This window comes from Euleptes europaea, chromosome 3, assembly GCF_029931775.1.
Source record: "Euleptes europaea isolate rEulEur1 chromosome 3, rEulEur1.hap1, whole genome shotgun sequence".
Lineage (NCBI taxonomy): Eukaryota > Metazoa > Chordata > Lepidosauria > Squamata > Sphaerodactylidae > Euleptes > Euleptes europaea.
This window is the reverse complement of record NC_079314.1, coordinates 81250811-81269627: the sequence shown is the minus strand read 5'-3', so window position 1 is coordinate 81269627 and position 18817 is coordinate 81250811. Positions and strand designations below refer to the sequence as shown.

Genomic DNA, 18817 nt, shown 5'->3' with positions numbered 1-18817 from the left:
ATAGATTGGTTATTCTAGAGCCTTAAGTGCATTTTGTCTTATTTTAGTTGACATCCTGGCAAATCTAGCCATACTAACAGATACATTTGGTATTGTGTCTGACAAAAGGAGCTCTAGACGATGTTTTCTGAGAGGTCTGGGACAATCCACTAACAAGGGAATCAGAGGGCCTGATCATATATATACTCAAATAGGACATGTTCAGTGATTTCTAATGCGTCCTGGTTGCATATAAATTTTTGTGTATCCATTGGCCTTTTATTATATATCCCTAGGAGAAACTTAGAGGGAAGAGCATGGAAGCTGGATCCTTTTTCTTGTCGCTGTTCTGCTAGGTTTCTTATATGCACACTAAATCTATTCCCCTGGTACCGTATGGCACATAACTTTCAAGCTCCTAGCTTCAGAATAACTCATACTTAGTCCCTGTGTGTGTGTTTGATTTTTCATTGTTTCATCAATTTGTGAGTCTATCTGAGGTTGTGTTGTTCCAAACAGGATGCCTCTCTCTTGTATAAATTCCTTTAAACTTAATTGGACCATTACCAGGTTTCTGTGTGTGTGTGAGGGAGAGGGAGAGAGAATTAGCAGCAGCAAGTGTTCCGAAATTTCAGATTTTATGTGTAGTCTGTGCCATATTTGTTTCATCTTCCCAGAGCATCGGTCTCATCAGGGCTAATTGTTTTGTGGTTGATCCGTCCTCGACAGGCTGTGTGCTAAATTCTTAACATGTAATAAATTGTATTACATCCAGCCAGATTTTTCACACAATATCACTTTATCCCTCTCCAGCCCCCATTTAGTATGCCTTTCCTCTGTGCAGCTTCCATGATTTCCAGCACAGCATTTTTGGTGGTCAAAGGGGACACTCTTCTTTTTTCACCAGCAAAAAATCTGGCTAGGTTCCAACACGTTGTTCATTACTGAAAACTGTACTACTTTGGTTAGAACTAATGTTTTTGCAACGATTATCACTTGTCTTTTAATAACAGCGTATGTGGTAAACTATCATGTGGGTTATACTGCTGTGGTTATCCAGCCCTAAATGAGTTATTCATTTACATGCCTTTGGCTTGTGCAAACTAGGGTATTTCTTCATGGAAAACATTGTGTTTCTGTGGTTCCAATCAGAAGCTTGTATGCTAAATAAATGTGCTCAGTGCACACGTGTACAAAGACTTACTCATAGTATCACCATTGACTACATGGATTTAGATCCTGTTTTTCCAGTAATAGAAGGTGCTTCTACCATCTGAAGAGGTGGGAAGCTATTTTTGTTGATTCCCCATTCCTACTGCAGACTCCCACTTCTTTCCCCCATGCTGTTCCTGGGTATCCACCAATCCCTGAGGGCAGGATATTGGAGGACTTGGCAGGCTGCAGTGAGAACAGAAAGATCAAAATTCAGAAAGCATGACATCAGTATTTCAACCTTAAGTAAACAGTGCAGTATCTGTATAAATTGAATGGAATCGTAGTGAAAGCATGTAAGTTAAATAATAGGAATGAGAGAGGGCTCTGATCCTAAACTTTTTGCATTACCACTTTTAGTAATTAATATTAATCCGTGGAATTGTGATATAGACGTTTTGTGACAAGTGTGAATCTTGTCACTATAAACCTTTTTCATTTTTTTGCAGACTGTATTCCCCTTCCATCTGGAATGAAGGAACCAACTATGGGATTGTACTCAAGATAACATTCCTGGAAACGTATCCAATGGCTCTCTCTTTTTTTGAGTGATTATATCTGTTCGTTTGATGGTTTTCATATCTAAAGGGTTTATTTTCCTTGTGGAAATATTTAAAATAAAAAATTGTTCCTTGTTGGAAACTATTTGCTCCTTTTGAACACTGTACATCATGGGAGACATGGCCAACAACTCAGTAGGATACAGTGGCATAAAATACGCTATGAAAGATTCTAATCATGGAGACTTTGGAATCACACTTGAAGAGCTTCGTGATCTTATGGAATTGCGTGCCGCAGATGCTTTGCAAAAAATACAAGAATGCTATGGGGATGTGTATGGAATCTGTGCAAGATTGAAAACTTCTCCAAATGAAGGTAAGGACAAGCTCTGTTGAGGACAAATGTTTGTTAAGATAGATTTGTTAAGTTTCTCAGTTTGTACACAGAGTGGATGTTCTGACTCTAGGAGTATAATAGGAAGTTGGCAAACTGTATTTGATTGATTTATTGACCAGTAACCTGATTCTAAAATAAATTTATAAATGGTAAAACTGATGGCTGAAACCTTTGTTTTCTCTGTAGGGCTTGGGGGAGTGGTGGTTAAAAAATCAGCCTTGACAAAATAATGTTTATTGAGTTGGAAACTTAAGTCTCATTTTTTCATTATTCATTGCCTATAGTATGAATAAAAGCAAAAGGTTTGGTTTAAAGCTTGTGATCTTTACAGAGGTCTGGAGTTACAGGTCTTATAAGTGTCAGGCAGCTTTTAAGTGTGCTGCACATTAAAGTCATTAAAGTAAATACTTTTATAAAGTTGTGGCTGTTAAACCTGAAAATGTTATTTGATACATTTTTAGAATGGAGTCTACAAAATATTGACTTCCAAATTCCGTTCTCAGCCATTTATGCTTGCTTTGCCAGTGTACATCATAACTGAACCAGAGGAGCAAGGAATGTATATGGTGAATTTACAGCAGTCAATCAGATTTGTGTATTTGTGTTCAAGTGTATCCATTAGATATTTCTTTCTGCAAAGAGCAGTGGTGTATGTCTGTGTTCAATAGAGAACTGTAAAGATAGCCAATTACGTAACACTAGCAATTAACATTAACACCATCAATTAACAAAGTGCTTTTCAATTAAGCTTTTGTTTACAAATTTACTTTTCTTTTTAAAAATGAGGCTGTTACCTAACTCTTTTAAGATTTCCTAAATTTGTCTGTTGCTAAACGCTAATGCCCTAATATTTGATAGGGATTTGGGCAAAACAACAGGACTTAGAAAACAACAGGTCTTCAATGAAGCCCTTCAGAGTTTTGCATTGAATTGGTGAAAAATCCAATAATGATTAGTATGACACTCAGTCATAGTATTATGTTGAGATGCTTAAGCTTGTATTTATAAACTACTGGGCAGACACACAATTTATAGGCCAAAACATTTTAGCCAACAACCCTGATAATGTTTATTTTTTAATTTCTGTTAGTTCCTTATGTCAAATACTCTTAAGTTGCTAGCGCTGGGAATGTTATAAGGAATGAGTTTGAAAATATTTTCTGATTTATTTTTCACTGGTTTGTAAAATCTGGAATGTTTTTGTGAGGCAGAAAGACCAGATGTAATTCTGAATGCTGAATCTAATTTGGAAGCTCACGTGAGGAAGTCATACATACTGCACACATACATCTATCTCAATCCCCAAAAGCCAGGCAGATACAAAAATGTTAAATGGAAGTAGTTTGCTGGATCTTAGAATTATACAAGTGAGATTTGTTTCAGACAAGACTTTTCTGGATGAGAGTAACTGCCTCCAATAAAATCGTCTCCGTGATAATTTGCCAGGAGAAAAACATTTTACCCAGGAAGGTATATACACAGAGCCTTCCATGTTGGCATCTGTGAGGAACCACTAGGCTACAATACTTGGGCAACTGCTAAATCTTTCATTTTGATAGGTTGCTGTCGAATAATTTCCTAATAGCTGGAAAGCATATACTTTTTATCATGCTTATAGCAGGAAAAATCAAATGTTGGTTACTCTTACAGGTTTTTTTGGGTCTGATGTTAAAATTGTTAAGGGCTCCTTTGAAGTACACTTGCAACACACAAATGTTATAGATATCTCATTAAGTTTAGCCAGGACAAGCCAGGCATGGTGTAGTGGTTAGAATATCAGACTAGGACCTTTGACAACTGGGTTCTCATCTTGCTCTGCCATGGAAGTTTGCTGGGTAACCTCGGACATATCACAATCTCTCAGCCTAACCTGCCTCACAGGGTGGTGGTTGTGAAGATAAAGTGGAGGATGGGAGAATGATGTGATAAGTTGCTTTGAACCCAAATTAAGGAGAAAAAGAAGATACAAATAATTACAAGTATTGTGTCCCTTTTCCCAGGCAGCTTGTGGGGTTTCCTTATTATCTTTTTAAACTGCTTGCTTCAGTTACCTTGGGGGTGGGGAAACTAGGCAGAAATTTTGAGGTCTGTCCTTTTGACTAAACCTCATTTTCAAACCTCGACTGAATTGTCCATATTGAAAGCAGTTGGTAATTATAACAGACGTCAAGATAGATTTAGAGATCTGCAAAGCTTTAATTGGTCAAGGTGTCCCAAAGTGAAGCACCTGACAGTCTCATGTATATACCCAACTATAAATGTAGATGAAAGGAAGCCTCACTGCAGTGATGTTTCCGGAAGATCAAATGATACCATACTTAAAAATGGGAAATGATGACGTGCGAAGGAAGGATCCAAGCTATTTCCAACTGATAAGAACATAAGAAAGGCCCTGCTGGATCAGACCAAGGCCCATCAAGTCCAGCAGTCTGTTCACACAGTAGCCAACCAGGTGCCTCTAGGAAGCCACTAACAAGACGAGTGCAGCAGCACAATCCTGCCTGTGTTCCACCGCACCCAAAATAATAGGCATGCTCCTCTGATACTAGAGAGAATAGGTATGCAGCATGACTAATATCCATTCTAACTAACAGCCATGAATACCCCTCTCCTCCATGAATATGTCCACTCCCCTCTTAAAGCCCTCCAAGCTGGCAGCCATCACCACATCCTGGGGCAGGGAGTTGCACAATTTAACTATGTGTTGTGTGAAAAAATACTTCCTTTTATCTGTTTTGAATCTCTCACCCTCCAGCTTTAGCAGATGACCCCGTGTTCTAGTATTATGGGAGAGGGAGAAAAACTTCTCCCTGTCCACTCTCTCCAAACCATGCATAATTTTATAGACCTCTATCATGTCTCCCCTCAGCCACCTTCTTTCCAATCTAAAAAGCCCTAAGCGTCTTAACCGCTCCCCATAGGACAGTTGCTCTAGTCCCCTAATCATTTTGGTTGCTTTTTTCTGCACCTTTTCTGATGCTGTAGACTCTGCAGAAACCAAATCTGGCTGGCCTCACATCTAGAAATAATTGATTAATTCTGCAAGACATTTTTTCTGTCATTAGGTCACCATTCTACAACAGCTTCCTTAGATGAAAGATCCAGCAGTTGTCCAGGTATTGCCAGATGGTGGTACCTGGGATTTAGTGCCTCTCTGAGTTAGACATGATGATGCAATTTTTCTCATTCGATATAATGAGAATATGCTCAAAGCCAGTATGTTGGTCATATGTTCACTTTACTTTTGGTTTCTCTGTTGTGTGTAAAACAAAGACCCCTTAAGATGATATGAACATTTTTGTTGCAGTTAACATTAGGATATGTGTTATCATACGTATATGTTGTCATGCTAAAATCTAGTTGTTGAGGAAACCCAAACTCTCTTATCAGAATTATACAAACATGCAGACTTTTGTTTAATCCTCATATTTGTGATTGCAATTTCAGATTTTTCTAAAGTGCTGGAATTATTTAAAGCAGATACTGGGATGGAAAAGGGAATCAGGTAGATGTTTATATAAAATATGTTGGCCTTTTTGGAAGTCATATTCTAGACTTATCTACTGCTGAGAAATTTGGGAAACAAGGCACTCAGTAGATGAGTAGCACTGTGGTTAGCAGAAGTCTGCATGTAGTTTGTGGAGCCATCCTCTGCTGTGCTAGAAAACAGTTCCTCCAGATGTTGTGTGAGTCCCTATATTTATGCGGTGCAATTAAATACAAGTAGAGCAATTAATGTATCATGCATGTATAAGATTTTCATAGAACTACAAGTGCTTAGGTTTCTACTGAGAGATGACGTACATATCAACAAACCATTGTAAAATAAATTTCTCTTCCTAATATTTAGGCTTAAGTGGAAACCCAGCAGATATAGAAAGGAGAGCAGCTGTGTTTGGGAAGAATTTTATACCTCCTAAAAAGCCAAAAACATTTCTTCAGTTAGTATGGGAAGCATTACAAGATGTTACGTTAATTATATTAGAAATTGCAGCCATAGTATCATTGGGCCTTTCTTTTTACCGACCTCCAGGAGGAAATGAAGCATGTAAGTAAACCATCAAAATATTATTTTACCTTCATTTATGTGTACCCTTGAACGTATTTCAAAATTGTTGTATTGGGTTGTATTCAAAAGCCATAATATTGTTTGGGTCCCTACAACTATTGAGAGAACATGATGCAGGTACAAACATTTATTGCATACAAATACATTCCATCAAATGCACTTAAACCTTAATCTTAAATCCACACAGTTGTTTCACATTCTTGTAATTTAAGTCTAGAAAGAAAGCTAGTTACTTGATCTTTTCTGTTGGAGTTTTTTCTACCATGTGGATATAATTATTTTCAATAAGTTCCTCTAAGTACAAATTGTAAACGTTTTTCACTAGTGTTTTTTGTTTTACAGCTGTGTGTAGATCCCATTTCTGTAGGACCTTCTGTTATTTGCATTTATGTTAACTTGTGGATTTTTTCTCATTTGAGAATTTAGGATTATTACAAGTGAAAAATACAACAAAATATTGCTGTTTTGTTTCTGGCTTTCTACAGAGGTGGGCTTCTTCTCACTTCTGTATTCACCCCAAGGGCTATTGAGACAAAGTGGTCTTTTCTGTATTCGCCCCCCCCCCCCCGGATGTGCTATGCAGTGTAGGTCTCCTAAACATTGTTTTTGGTTTTTGCCTGCAATGTCTGTGCATATATAGATGTCACTTTCCACTTTTTTCAGAGTTTTTAATTTCCAAGCAGTTACTGCAAACCTGGGTTACATTATATGCATTTCTGAGCTGCATGATGCATGCCTGGGAGAGTTAGATATATGATTCAGCAGTGGTCATATACACACTTCCTATCATCAGTATGGAGAAAAAAATGGAAAGAAAGATCCCACAGCTGTTTGAATGCAGTATGCCATAGTTGTGGTGTTTATTTCTCCCCTGTGAGATGAGCAGAAAAAGAAATGGAGCTGGGCAAAGCTCACTTGCCCCAAATGATAGCTGCTCCTGACAGCAGAAAGCTGTGGTAAAACAACACTTTGTTCATCTAATTTGGACTGAGCAGTGATGTAGGAATGAATTTTCTGGTGCTATATTTTTCCATGAAAAGAAATTCCATCCCATACTTGTTTATCTATAGTTGTCAGGGCTGTTGTGTTGCAGATGCGCTAAATGTGGGATATGGATCACGGACAAATCCCAGTGATGGTACATGGTGTATTTGCTGCCTTTTGCATACATTAAATTTGCATCAGAAAATTTCCCCAGAAAACCTACTGGTACTTGCCGTGATAAAATCACAGTCTAATGGGGAAATGTGCATCTCCAGACATGCAGTGGGCATGCACCAAGACTGTTCAGTGACTTGGGTCTCCCCTTCAGATGCAAAGTCCTAGCTGTAGAGGGTGTGATTGGGCTGACATGCTAGTTAAACATGACTCAAATATTTGCCTTCATTTCACACTTAAATGTCTCTTAAAAGATCACTATTTCCTGAATCAGTACCTGTACTCTTTCTTATTAGGCAAACAGCTGATTAATTGAACTGGGCTATCATATGTATAAAGTATATTCTGCTTTCAAAGCAAACCCCTAGTTTGAATATTGTTACTGAGCACTTATAGTAGACCATTGCTATTTGTGGGGGATCTCTTCCCAGGATTGTCATATGTCAAAATCCACAGATATTAGGAAGCGGGGGTCTGCTGCCTTCCAGTAATAAAACAACCAATTTTCCTGCAAAATTTAAAAATGTAATGACCATGAATAAGCTATGAATGGTAAGAGTCTGGTATATTCATATAACTTTTAATTTCACCATATTATTTCATTGAACCTTTAGGGCAGCTTATGATAAAACAGTCAGCCCCCCTGAACCTCTATGAAACTTAAACTATCAAACACTAAATTCATAATCCAAAAACACTAACACTGCAAATCACACAGAAAATAATAAACTAGATGGACAGGGATACATATTATTTTCAAGCTGTGTTCCCAATTAAAAATCTTAGCCCTCAAAGGCTATTTGAAAAATGGTTTTCATTTGTATTCTGAGTAGCAGAACATTAGTGGAACAATCTTCTCTGGAAGACTTCTACAGTATAGGTCTCAGTGCTGGAAAGTCCCTACTTTTCTATATCAGTCTGATTTCAGAAAATCTGTGTGTGCGGTAGAGTTCCTACAGGAAAAAGCCTTGGATTGAGGCAGTACTCTAATGATGATGAAAAAGATATATATTCTAATGAAATTCACGAGTCCCACCTGCTGACTCCCCTTAAATTTAGCTCCTCCCACTGGCACTCATAAGGCAACACCTGCAGCTCCATTCCTGCAGAATGCTGCACAAATTATTCATATCAAATCATTTTTGCTATCAGAAAAGGTTGAGAGGCATCTCTGGAGTAACATTGACAAAATGATCACCTTCCGAATCACTTATTGCAAAAGTACTAGATCTGGAAGTGACTGTTGCTGAAGAGTCACATGTGGTCAGAAATATCACTTTTAGGGCAACTGGGCGTACTAATAGTTTACTCGTTTAGGGACAACATCTAAATGTACTATCATTGAATGCCTTCTTTGCAGGTGGAACATCTCACTCTGTAGAGAAAATATATAAGCAAGCGGCTTGGAAAGGGATTAGAAATACTGGGGTCATTGCTGTGCATGTGTTTTATAAGCCTGGCAGTGGGTCACAATCAGAGTACTCGGGTACAGTATGCTCTCTTCAGTTCATACTATAAAGTGTATGAAGGCCAATAAATTCTGAGTCCTGTTTAACTATTATTTTAACTACATTGCAGTGTAGATAAGTCTCTCTATTCTTGTGAGAATTATTTTTTGATTCCTGTTGTTCTCCCCCTTAAAAAAATTACTCAAAACCTTGAGCAATAATCTGCTTCCTTTCTGTTACTATGATGTTCTCAAATGAGACTTCATCCAACAGATTCCACCCAGTAAGGGGTATTAACGTGAGATACTATGGTGGATTATACAGGATGGCAATGATGTATAGTGGATTATTTTTTTCACTAATCAAACTTAGCCAGTGAAATACTTCTACAGCCTGGTAAAACAATATTCATAGGGGGTCTCGCCTTTTTCTTGGCTGGAACATTTGCTTATGGTGACCCTACTACTTAATTCCAGAAGAGAATTATAAATAACTATTTATTGTTTTTATGTCACCGTCTCAATCACTGCAAAGTAAAGAGATCAAAAGGCCCCCCCACCAAGGGCCTCTAATCCAAATAGAATATGCTTCTCTGTATAGTTCCTGAGGGCCACTGTGTTGAACTCCTCCCTCCCAACTCTTGTTTCCCCACTGGTGTCCAATACACTGGTTGCCTTAGGGCCAGCGTTCTTTTGAATCCTGTCATTGGCCCAAGGTATAAGTGAAGTCAGTGAGATGCTTTCCATTTGGCTGGAAGGTATTCTTGGCCAGTGTATGTAGTAGACTTTAAAACATCTGGGACTGTTGTTGGTTGACAGGAGGGAGTATCTGACCTAAACCAAATACGTGCAGGGAGAGGGGCAGCCCACTGGCTAAAGAGAGATTTTATCTGGTGTCATAACATGGGTGGCCCTGGTTAGAATAAACAAAGTAATGAAGACATCATTCAGCCAGGCATATAAGCCCATAGAAAGAACCAGGCAGGGAAGGTACCTTGAACAGAGAGCTGTGTATGTGAATAGGGTGGGGGGGATCATGATTCTCTTTGATTTTGTCTTATAACAGTAGCTAAGAGGTCCATCACAAGTGGGTGCACTGCCTCTCATGTAACTTGAGTGCTACTTGTAAAACTATAAGGGTTAAAACCAGCACTTTGAATTGTGCTTGGAAATTGATTTGGAGCCAGTGTCACTGTTCTAGCATGGGCATGATATGCTGTTATAATAGGCATTTCAGTTTACATTGATTGCTGCATTTTTAACTTCAAAGCAATCAAAAAAGTGCACCTCTGTGTCCAAAAGCTCAAGCAGTAACTGAAACTGACATAGGAAGACATCCGTATTGTGTTCTTTGTGGCTCTTAAAGAGACACGCTCACAATATATAAATGAAAGTATAATAAATCAAAAAACCCAACATGAAATTTAACAATTCAGGTAAGTACAACAGTTCCAATTCCACATAAACACAAGCACCGTGATTTTGTGCACCATAATAAGGTATATACATCCAAAGTTCAAATCTTCAAGGCATGTCCGAAAAAGCGTCTGGGCGACCGATGCCAGTAGAAAGCAAGGGAAGCCAAAGATCGGAAGATGGTCTGTTTCGTTGACCTTCAGTTCCAATATTCTGTATACATTCTTCGTGCCCAATACAAATTACAACACAAATCAATAACTCTTGCTTAAATCATGTTACAAAGTGCTGCCTAAACAAAGAGAAACCTTACCTCATAATTATATTGTAGCATACAGCTTACATTCACTGTACATAGCTTATCCCAAGTTCTGAAGTGGGTATCAGTTCATTACCACATTCAAGGACTACACCAATTAAACTATCTTCGCCCAATGAGATCCACCTGTAAGTGAGAGATAATCATTGTCACATAATGCCAGATTTAAAGGGAAATCAGAATTGAAGAGGACATCAAGATTGAAGAGACTCAGTATACTAGCACACAATTACCGTATAAATATGGAACAAGACAAGTCCTGTTCCATATTTAACCCATATGGGGTTTTTGTATTGAACAAAATGTATAAAAAATGCTTCTTTCTGTAGAAGAACTCTTTCTATATTCATACAGTTGTATCTCCTAAGTTTCAAGTGCCATAACACAAAAAACCTAATATCACTCTCACAATGTTTCATTTTAATGAAATGATCCACTATAGTATAAGGTCTTATTTGGCACAGGTGTTCTATTATCCTGGTCCGTATAGATCTTTTACTGGACCTGATGTACAACAGGTTGCAGGGGCATAAAATGCAATAAACAACCCTTTTAGTATTGCAATTAGTGAAGGATTGCAAACGAAACCTAAAATTGCTGTCCACTCTTTGAAATTCCTTTACTTCCAGAGTAAATGCATCTACAGCACAATTATGACATTTGTAATGTCCCTTTGGTAAGTTATCCATGTCCTGAGCTATCATATCTCTATGTGTAAGGGAGTCTTGGAGAGAGGTCATTCTCCATAATCCAAAAACCAGTGGGTTTTGGCATCCTGGGATGCTTTGAACAATATGCTAATGTTTTCTAATGATTTTCTGTATATGGGAGGACACATGAGTATATTGTAAAGTCAACAATAAAGTATCCACTTTAGCCCTACTCTGTCTCCTGAGTAAACTATCTCTGTCTATACATTCAGCTCTCTGTCTCGCTATCTGGTTAATGCCCTCCAGATAGCCCCTTTGGCATAAAGCAACCATTAGATCCCTTGCCACTATATCAAAATCCTTCTGTATAGTGGAGTTCAGTTTCATTGTCAAAAATTGACCATACAATAGATTTTGACTGAGATGTCCAGGGTGATGAGAGTTGAAGTGTAAAAGGGAATTCCTGCCTGTAGATTTCTTAAATATTTTGACTGCCAAAGAGCTGTGATCTAATTTATATACTACCGTATCTAGAAACAGTACCTCTGTAGGACTGCAAACGCCAGTAAACTTACTGGATGGCATACTGGAACTCAACCACTTAATAAATGCTTCAAAACAAACATCAGCATGAAATATAAAAAATAAATTGTCAATAAACCGTTTGTACCCGATAATATAATTAGCAAAAGGGTTATTATTGTATATATGTAGCTGTTCAAAATGTATCATAAATACGTTTGGCACTGAAGGTGCGCATGAGGACCCCATGGCAATGCCCTTGGACTGTCGATAGATCTGCTGCAAGAACCTAAACAAATTCTTTTCAAAAACAATACCAATCAAATCCAAAAGAAAATGAGTAGGAGGCTGTTTTTCCTGGTGAGACAATAATAATTGTTCTATAATAGTACTAGTATGATCAATAGGTACATTGGTATAAAGGGCAGATACATCTATAGTTGTCAGTATACAATTCGAAGACACACAAACCTGCTCAATATAATGGATAAATTCCCTAGTGTCATCAATATATGACTCTATGTGGCGTGCAAAATCTCTCAAATGATGATCCAAATTAACTTCAAAGAAAGTTAAATATACCATTTACCAAGGCACTCAGCATAGATGTACGGTCACTGTGGTCTAGGAGCAACAGCTAGCATACCAGCCTAAAATGGTAAAGCAATCCTGGCCATGTCTTCCACCATAGATTCCAGGAGCAACACATGGTAATAGTCTAGGAGTACATCCAGTCTTCCATGTCTAAGCCTTCAGGGGAGAGTAACCCACTCGAAACTGGAGCACTGCCATTTCCCACATCAGTAAACTCATCAGCATGTCTGTATTAAGTTGGTTTGTTTCAATCACTAACCAAACACAACTTGAATAATTCCACTGCCTTATCTACTGAGCTGGAAATAGTTTCATCCCGAAGCTCTGCATAACCTCTCCTAATGTCTTCATGTAGCTATTGAAACCACTGGCAGTGACAATGAGGTGGAACTTTGTTGACCATCACAGGAGAAGTAGTTTCCCTAGTATTACCTTCTGAAACCTTCCTGACAAATGGTAGTGGAACCGCTGCAGCACAGGTGTCTTTAAACTAATTTGGCATTCCAGGAGGATGCCATGGTAAAAAAACACACCTGCTGACAGGTACAAGAAAAACTGAGGCACATTCTTCCTGTCTTCTAGTGTAGGACATCCTTTAGGGTGGCTATGAGGATTTCAGTTCAAAATGTGGGTTACGAATCAAACTAGTAGGGAGTTTTCTGCACATCTATTCTCCCCATATTCCTGTTTTTCAGGAAGAGATGAATACCTAACTCATAAAATACATGTGTCTGGGATGCTCAGAATCTAATCAGAATCTACTAGAGAATGGATTTGGGCCCCTGTCAGAATGGATGGGAGACAGGCCTTGACAGAGGCTTCCCTTCCAGGATTTAATTATGTGTCCATTCTCTCCCTGCTCCCCACTCACCATACTGATCCATCTTTACATTTAAAGGTCTTATGAACTTAATCCATAGAGCTGGGCAATCTTTCATGTACTAGCCTTATGTGTGGGTGGCTTGTACTGATTTATTACTTCATTTATACCCTCCCTTTCTCCCCAATGGGGACTCAAAGCAGCTTACATGGTTTTCCTCTCCACCATTATATCCTCACAACAACCTGTGAGATAGGTTAGGTTGAGCGTGTGCATTAGACATGTCAGTTCATAGATGGCAAGAAACTTGCATAAATGAGTTTTGTATAAATGTGTATTGTATCAGAAATGAGGTAGTAATGTGACCTTCTCACTTGATTTCATGACGTTGGGACATGCCAAATTGCCCAGAGTAGCACAGTAGTGAAGTAGTTTTAAGCAGCTCACAGAGCCACCAGTCTTTCCATTTGCCCTACCTGTAGAGCAGGGGTGGGGAAACTTTTTCCTGCCAAGGGCCATTTGCTCATTTATAACATTCGGGGGCCATAACCAGGTGTAGATCTCCCGGCGTGGGGGGGAGAGGCTAGGGTTGCCAGGTCTCCAGCCACCACCTGGAGGTTGATAACTACAGGGGAGGCCATGCAGAGAAGGCCTGGAGGGTATCCCCGCTCCCCCCTCCCTCCCCCCTGCCAGGCGGGAGGGCAGCCAGCGGTGGACCCCGAGCAAACGCGCCAGGGGGGTGCAGCCCGCAGCCGATCCTCGGGAGGAAGGGAGGAAAACAGAGAAATGGAGGGGGAGAAAAGGACGGAAGGAGACAGACAAAGAAAGAGACGAGGGAGAGAGGGGGAGAAAGGAGAAAAAGTGACAGAAAAAGAGAGAAAAGCCTCCCCCCCACCCTCACACGCCGGCCCCACGCAACCAGGCCCCAGGCTCCCCGCTTCCCCCAACACACACGGCAGCACACGCAGCCCCACGCAACTGGGCCCCAGCCTCCACACCCTCCCTCCGCCCCACCCAGAGTTCACAAAAGGCTCTCCAAGCCCGATCGGCTTCCGCGTACATATTCCGCCGCCGGGAGCCCCCGGCCTCTCCCCCCCCTCGCCGCTTGACAGGTGGCGAGAGGGGCTTACAGTGTGCCGTGGCGTTCCTGCATGCCACGACTGTAGGGGGCAGCATTGGGGGAAGTATCCCTCCCCCTCCCCTCGCTGACCAACAGTCAACGAGAGGAGGTCCAAAGGGCGCCTCAGCCCCAGGAACACCCTCGGGGAGGGCCGCGCTGTGCTGCGCCTCCGCGGCTGGGCCCTGGAGCTCCCGAGGGCCACTGAAAATGTCCTCGGGGCCCACATACGGCCCCCGGGCCGGACATTCCCCATCCCTGCTGTAGAGTATGCTCAGAGACAAATTATAAGATGTCTGTAACATACCATGCAAATCACTTGGCCTTCTGTGTCCACATTTTCCTAACTCTAAGAGCTCTAAATCTAGTACAGGATAAGATGAGAGAATTTGAAAAGGGGCCTTATTTCAAGCTCTACTGTTCTCCCCTGCACTCTTATTGTGTGCATTTAATCTGAATAATCCTTCAGCAGTAAACTCAGTGGAAGCCTTAGTTCTTTTGACTCCTCCATAATATGAAAGCTAGTTGGAAAATATCTTAAGCTGGGCAGTTGCGAGAAGCATCAAAATTCTTAGTGGGTACATATAATGAAGTAACTTGTAAAATCAAGGTTTGGATCTGTCTGGTCTGTTCTCAGATTTAAAATAGAGTTAACATTTGAACATGAAGCGCTGACTATTTGCTTGCTTCCTCTAGTATGTGGAACGGTGCCAGTTGGTGAAGAAGAAGAAGAAGGTGAAACAGGCTGGATTGAAGGAGCTGCAATTCTCCTATCTGTTGTTTGTGTGGTATTAGTCACAGCTTTCAATGACTGGAGTAAAGAGAAACAATTCAGGGGGTTACAGAACCGCATTGAACAAGAACAGAAATTTACCGTCATCAGGGGTGGCCAAACCATACAGATACCTATAGCGGACATAATTGTTGGTGATATTGCACAAGTAAAATATGGTAAGTATATTCATTTATTTTTCTGACATCTATGCTAATGAATTGAGGGGATGTTAAGTACAGCTATTCTCTTCTTTTTGTAGGTGACCTTTTACCAGCAGATGGTGTACTTATACAGGGAAATGACCTCAAAATTGATGAAAGCTCACTGACTGGAGAATCTGATCTTGTTAAGAAAACGTTGGATAGAGATCCTATGTTGCTCTCAGGTGTGTGATCAAATGATAGCTAAGATCTCAGTATGAGGTATTTGGAAACTGGACAAAGTTTCCTACTTCTGAAACTAGGTTATGTGAAACACAGTCTTTCTAGGTGACAGTATGCTAAGGTCTAGTGATCTAATGTATTATGCATCATGCCTTTAACCTCCTTGGAACCACAAGGATGGGTCTTGACAGCAGGTAGGATTTCAGACAGACAAGCATCCTTAATGTAATTAGTTTAAGTGTGTGTAGTTGCAATTTCTCTTTCTATGAGCATGTTTAATCCTTATGAGAACAGTTTTATAGAAACTGATGATACTGCTACAGTGGTCCTTTAAGTTTTGCCCTCCTGGACAATCTAAATTTAACTATAGTAGAAAAGAGCAAGAGTCCAGTAGCACCTTAAAGACTAACAAAAGTATTTTCTGGCAGGGTATGAGCTTTCGTGAGCCACAGCTCACTTCTTCAGATACCCTGCCAGAAAATATTTTTATTAGTCTTTAAGGTGCTACTGGACTCTTGCTCTTTTCTACTACTGCAGACAGACTAACACAACTACCCACTGTGAATTACATTTAACTATATTGCTGTTAAAACTGCTTAGTAATTAAGACACTTTTAAAGAGCAAAATATCTATGAGGACATGTTGCATCTTACCCAGTGTCATGGGACTTATCTTAAAACCATATGAAAGTAGATGGATGGTATGAGAACCCAATTTTACTAATCACATTCTGTTTGGATCTTGTTTGTATGGCATGAAGTTTGGCTGTGTAGAAGGGTCTTGTGGCCTGTAATTTTATATAACACAAAATTTTATATAACACAAAATTCTATTGAACATAATACTTGATTTAGTATTTGTGCAGAGCTTTCATTCAAGTGTTAAAATTGCTTCATGTGTATGGTGTTGTATTCCTTACAACAGTCCTGTATAGTAAGTCAGTATTATTGTTATCCTTGTGACAGATGAATAGCTGAGACTTAAGGGCCAAAGCCACTTGGAGAGCTCATAGCAGAGACTGAATTTAAGCTGGACATTTCTAGTTTTAGCTTTGTGTCCTCTTTGCACTGTACTTCACCACTACATTTTTGGACCTCTTCATTTCAAATGTTCTTAAATTTCACATTTCCACAAATCAGCCCTTAAAGTGGTTAGAAATATAACAGTCATCAGTAAAACATGAGAGAAAACAAAACAAAAGTAAGCAAGATAAACCAAGAACAACTGTCTGGAGAATATTCATACTCTGTTACTATATTGTTTTAAATTAATAGCATTGTGAGTCCCTCTCTAAGACTCAGCGTGATCACAGCACTACATTAATCACAGAAAAATGTTACATATTTTTAGCTATATTACACTCATTCTATTAACATTCCTTTTCCCCCTCTGCCCCATCCCCTGATAGTCTCCACAATCTCTGTACAGCATGGTGTAGTGGTTAAGAGTGGTGGACTCTAAACTGGAGAACCGAGTTTGATTTCCCACTCCTCCACATGAGCGGCGAACTCTAATCTGGTGAACCAGGTTGGTTTCCCCACTCCTACACATGAAGCCTGCTGGGAGACCTTGGGCTAGTCACAGTTCTCTCAGAACTCTCAGCCCCACCTACCTCACAAGGTGTCTGTTGTGGGGAGAGGAAGGGAAGGATTTAGAGAAAGTTGGCATATAAAAACCAACTCTTCTTCTCTGTTAACCTTTATACTGTATATGAGCTCTGGGCCTGTACCTCCATCTGTTTTCCACCCATTAATTTCTGTAGACTATCTGTAACCCTGTATTTTTAGCTGCACCACTAGTGTTCTCTGAATCCCATCTGTTCCCTTTTTTAAACTCTGCTCCCTGTTTCCTTGCACCCTATCTTTCAGCTCCTCCTTTTATTACTTCACTTTTTTCCATTCTATATCCTCTATTTTCTTGTCCCTTCTGTTTTCTCTTTCGGCAATACTTGTATACTGAGGGAATCTCAGATAAGGGTGGCTCATGAAGAAGCATGATTAACTGGCTGGAAATGTCAGCCTCTGAATGTAGGAAGAGAAGTAAGGGCATATAGCAGTGCAGGCATTCCTGCTTCTCATAGGTTTGGAAGGGCAGCTGTCCCCACAATTTCATGGGAAAGGTATGTTCAAAGGCTATTTTGGATCTGTTTTTCCAAACTTGGTCAGACTATTACCCTAGTAAAGCAGCACTCAGGTGGGTTGTGTCGCCTATACAGTTCACTGTCCTGATCTTTAAGACCACAGAGGTCATAACTCTGCATGCCCCCCGTGTATCTCTGTCACTTGCATGCTTGCAGCTCTTTGTGTCCTAAGTCTGGGAAGGTTGAGTGTAATTGGTCTATCACCATAACATTGGAAACATAGTATTTGATATTGTTAATTTGGAGGATGTGGAGGCAAAATTAGTATCTTGAATTTTGCCTTTAAAGCTGCAAGAAACCACTATAAGTCTTCTAATACCATATTTAGCATGATTACTACATCAACCAACAGCTATGTGGAAGCTGATAAATATCCTTTGGAAGTTGCTTCATTAGAACCTCTAACACCCCTTCAGACCTTTCTTATCTCTCCCCCCCCCCAAAAAAAAACCCTTAGGAAATTGATATGAAAGGTGTTTGAGGAGAAATGAAAGTCCACATGTGCAGTAGCAGCAGTTTCCTCTTAGTCTGTTTTCCACATACGACCCTTAAAGTGCTTTTTAAACTGTGAATTTAAAGCATTGAGGCTTATTTTGGTAAACACTATTAAAAGGTGAAAGTACAAAGTATATTCACAGTACTCAAACCCAGTTGCCGAGGCTTTCAGCTGTAGAGCTGGTATTAACGCTCTTGATGAAACGCTTACTTTGGTCCAGTTCATGTGATCATCCAATTCAGAAATAGTATATAGATCATATGTGTTGGAAGAACTGTGCATACAGATGTGTGCATCCAAGTCACGGTGACTACACTGGGAACATATTCAAGCTGGCATTCAGTGCTAGACAAGCTTTTGAAACAACCTCTAAAATCTGAATCTAGGCATAACTGCTAATTCTGCAATGCCTCAATACTGAGAACTTGATTGACCACAGAACTCTAAATTCTATTAATGATAGACAGCTTAAACTTGGCTGAACAGCATGTAACTCTGTCTGTTTTCTCATCAAGTGTCCAATTGTTTTCCAGCTAAATAAGATAACTTTCAAAACCTATCAGGTACTTAAGCTGAGAGGTTAGCTGTTCTCTGGTAGCCCCTTTTGGGCAGTATGTCACCCCATATACATTGAACAGGACCGGTTACCAAATAAATTGGCGAAAGATTGCAAAAGAAGGCCCTCAAATTAGCCACCTGCTCTGAGATTGTACTACTAGGTATGCATGAAACTTGAAAATGCGAAAAAATCCCAAGTGCCTGTCAAATCTTAGAACTGTTGCCAGTCCTTTGTTATCAAAGTTGATGAAAGATATTTAGGTC

The 18817-nt window shown here is 39.8% G+C and overlaps 1 protein-coding gene across 7 annotated transcripts in view; it reads left to right on the top strand.

Moving 5' to 3' along the window:
* Nucleotides 1-1663: 1663 nt before the first annotated feature.
* Nucleotides 1664-18817, top strand: part of ATP2B1 (ATPase plasma membrane Ca2+ transporting 1) — a 52769-nt gene continuing 35615 nt past the window's right edge. For all 7 annotated transcript variants that reach the window (XM_056847553.1, XM_056847551.1, XM_056847552.1 and 4 more), the window contains exons 1-4: nt 1664-2067; nt 5939-6136; nt 14897-15151; nt 15235-15360. In XM_056847553.1, the coding sequence (XP_056703531.1) occupies nt 1863-2067; nt 5939-6136; nt 14897-15151; nt 15235-15360 (784 nt within the window). In that variant the 5' untranslated portion in view covers nt 1664-1862. The remainder of the gene's footprint in view (nt 2068-5938; nt 6137-14896; nt 15152-15234; nt 15361-18817) is intronic.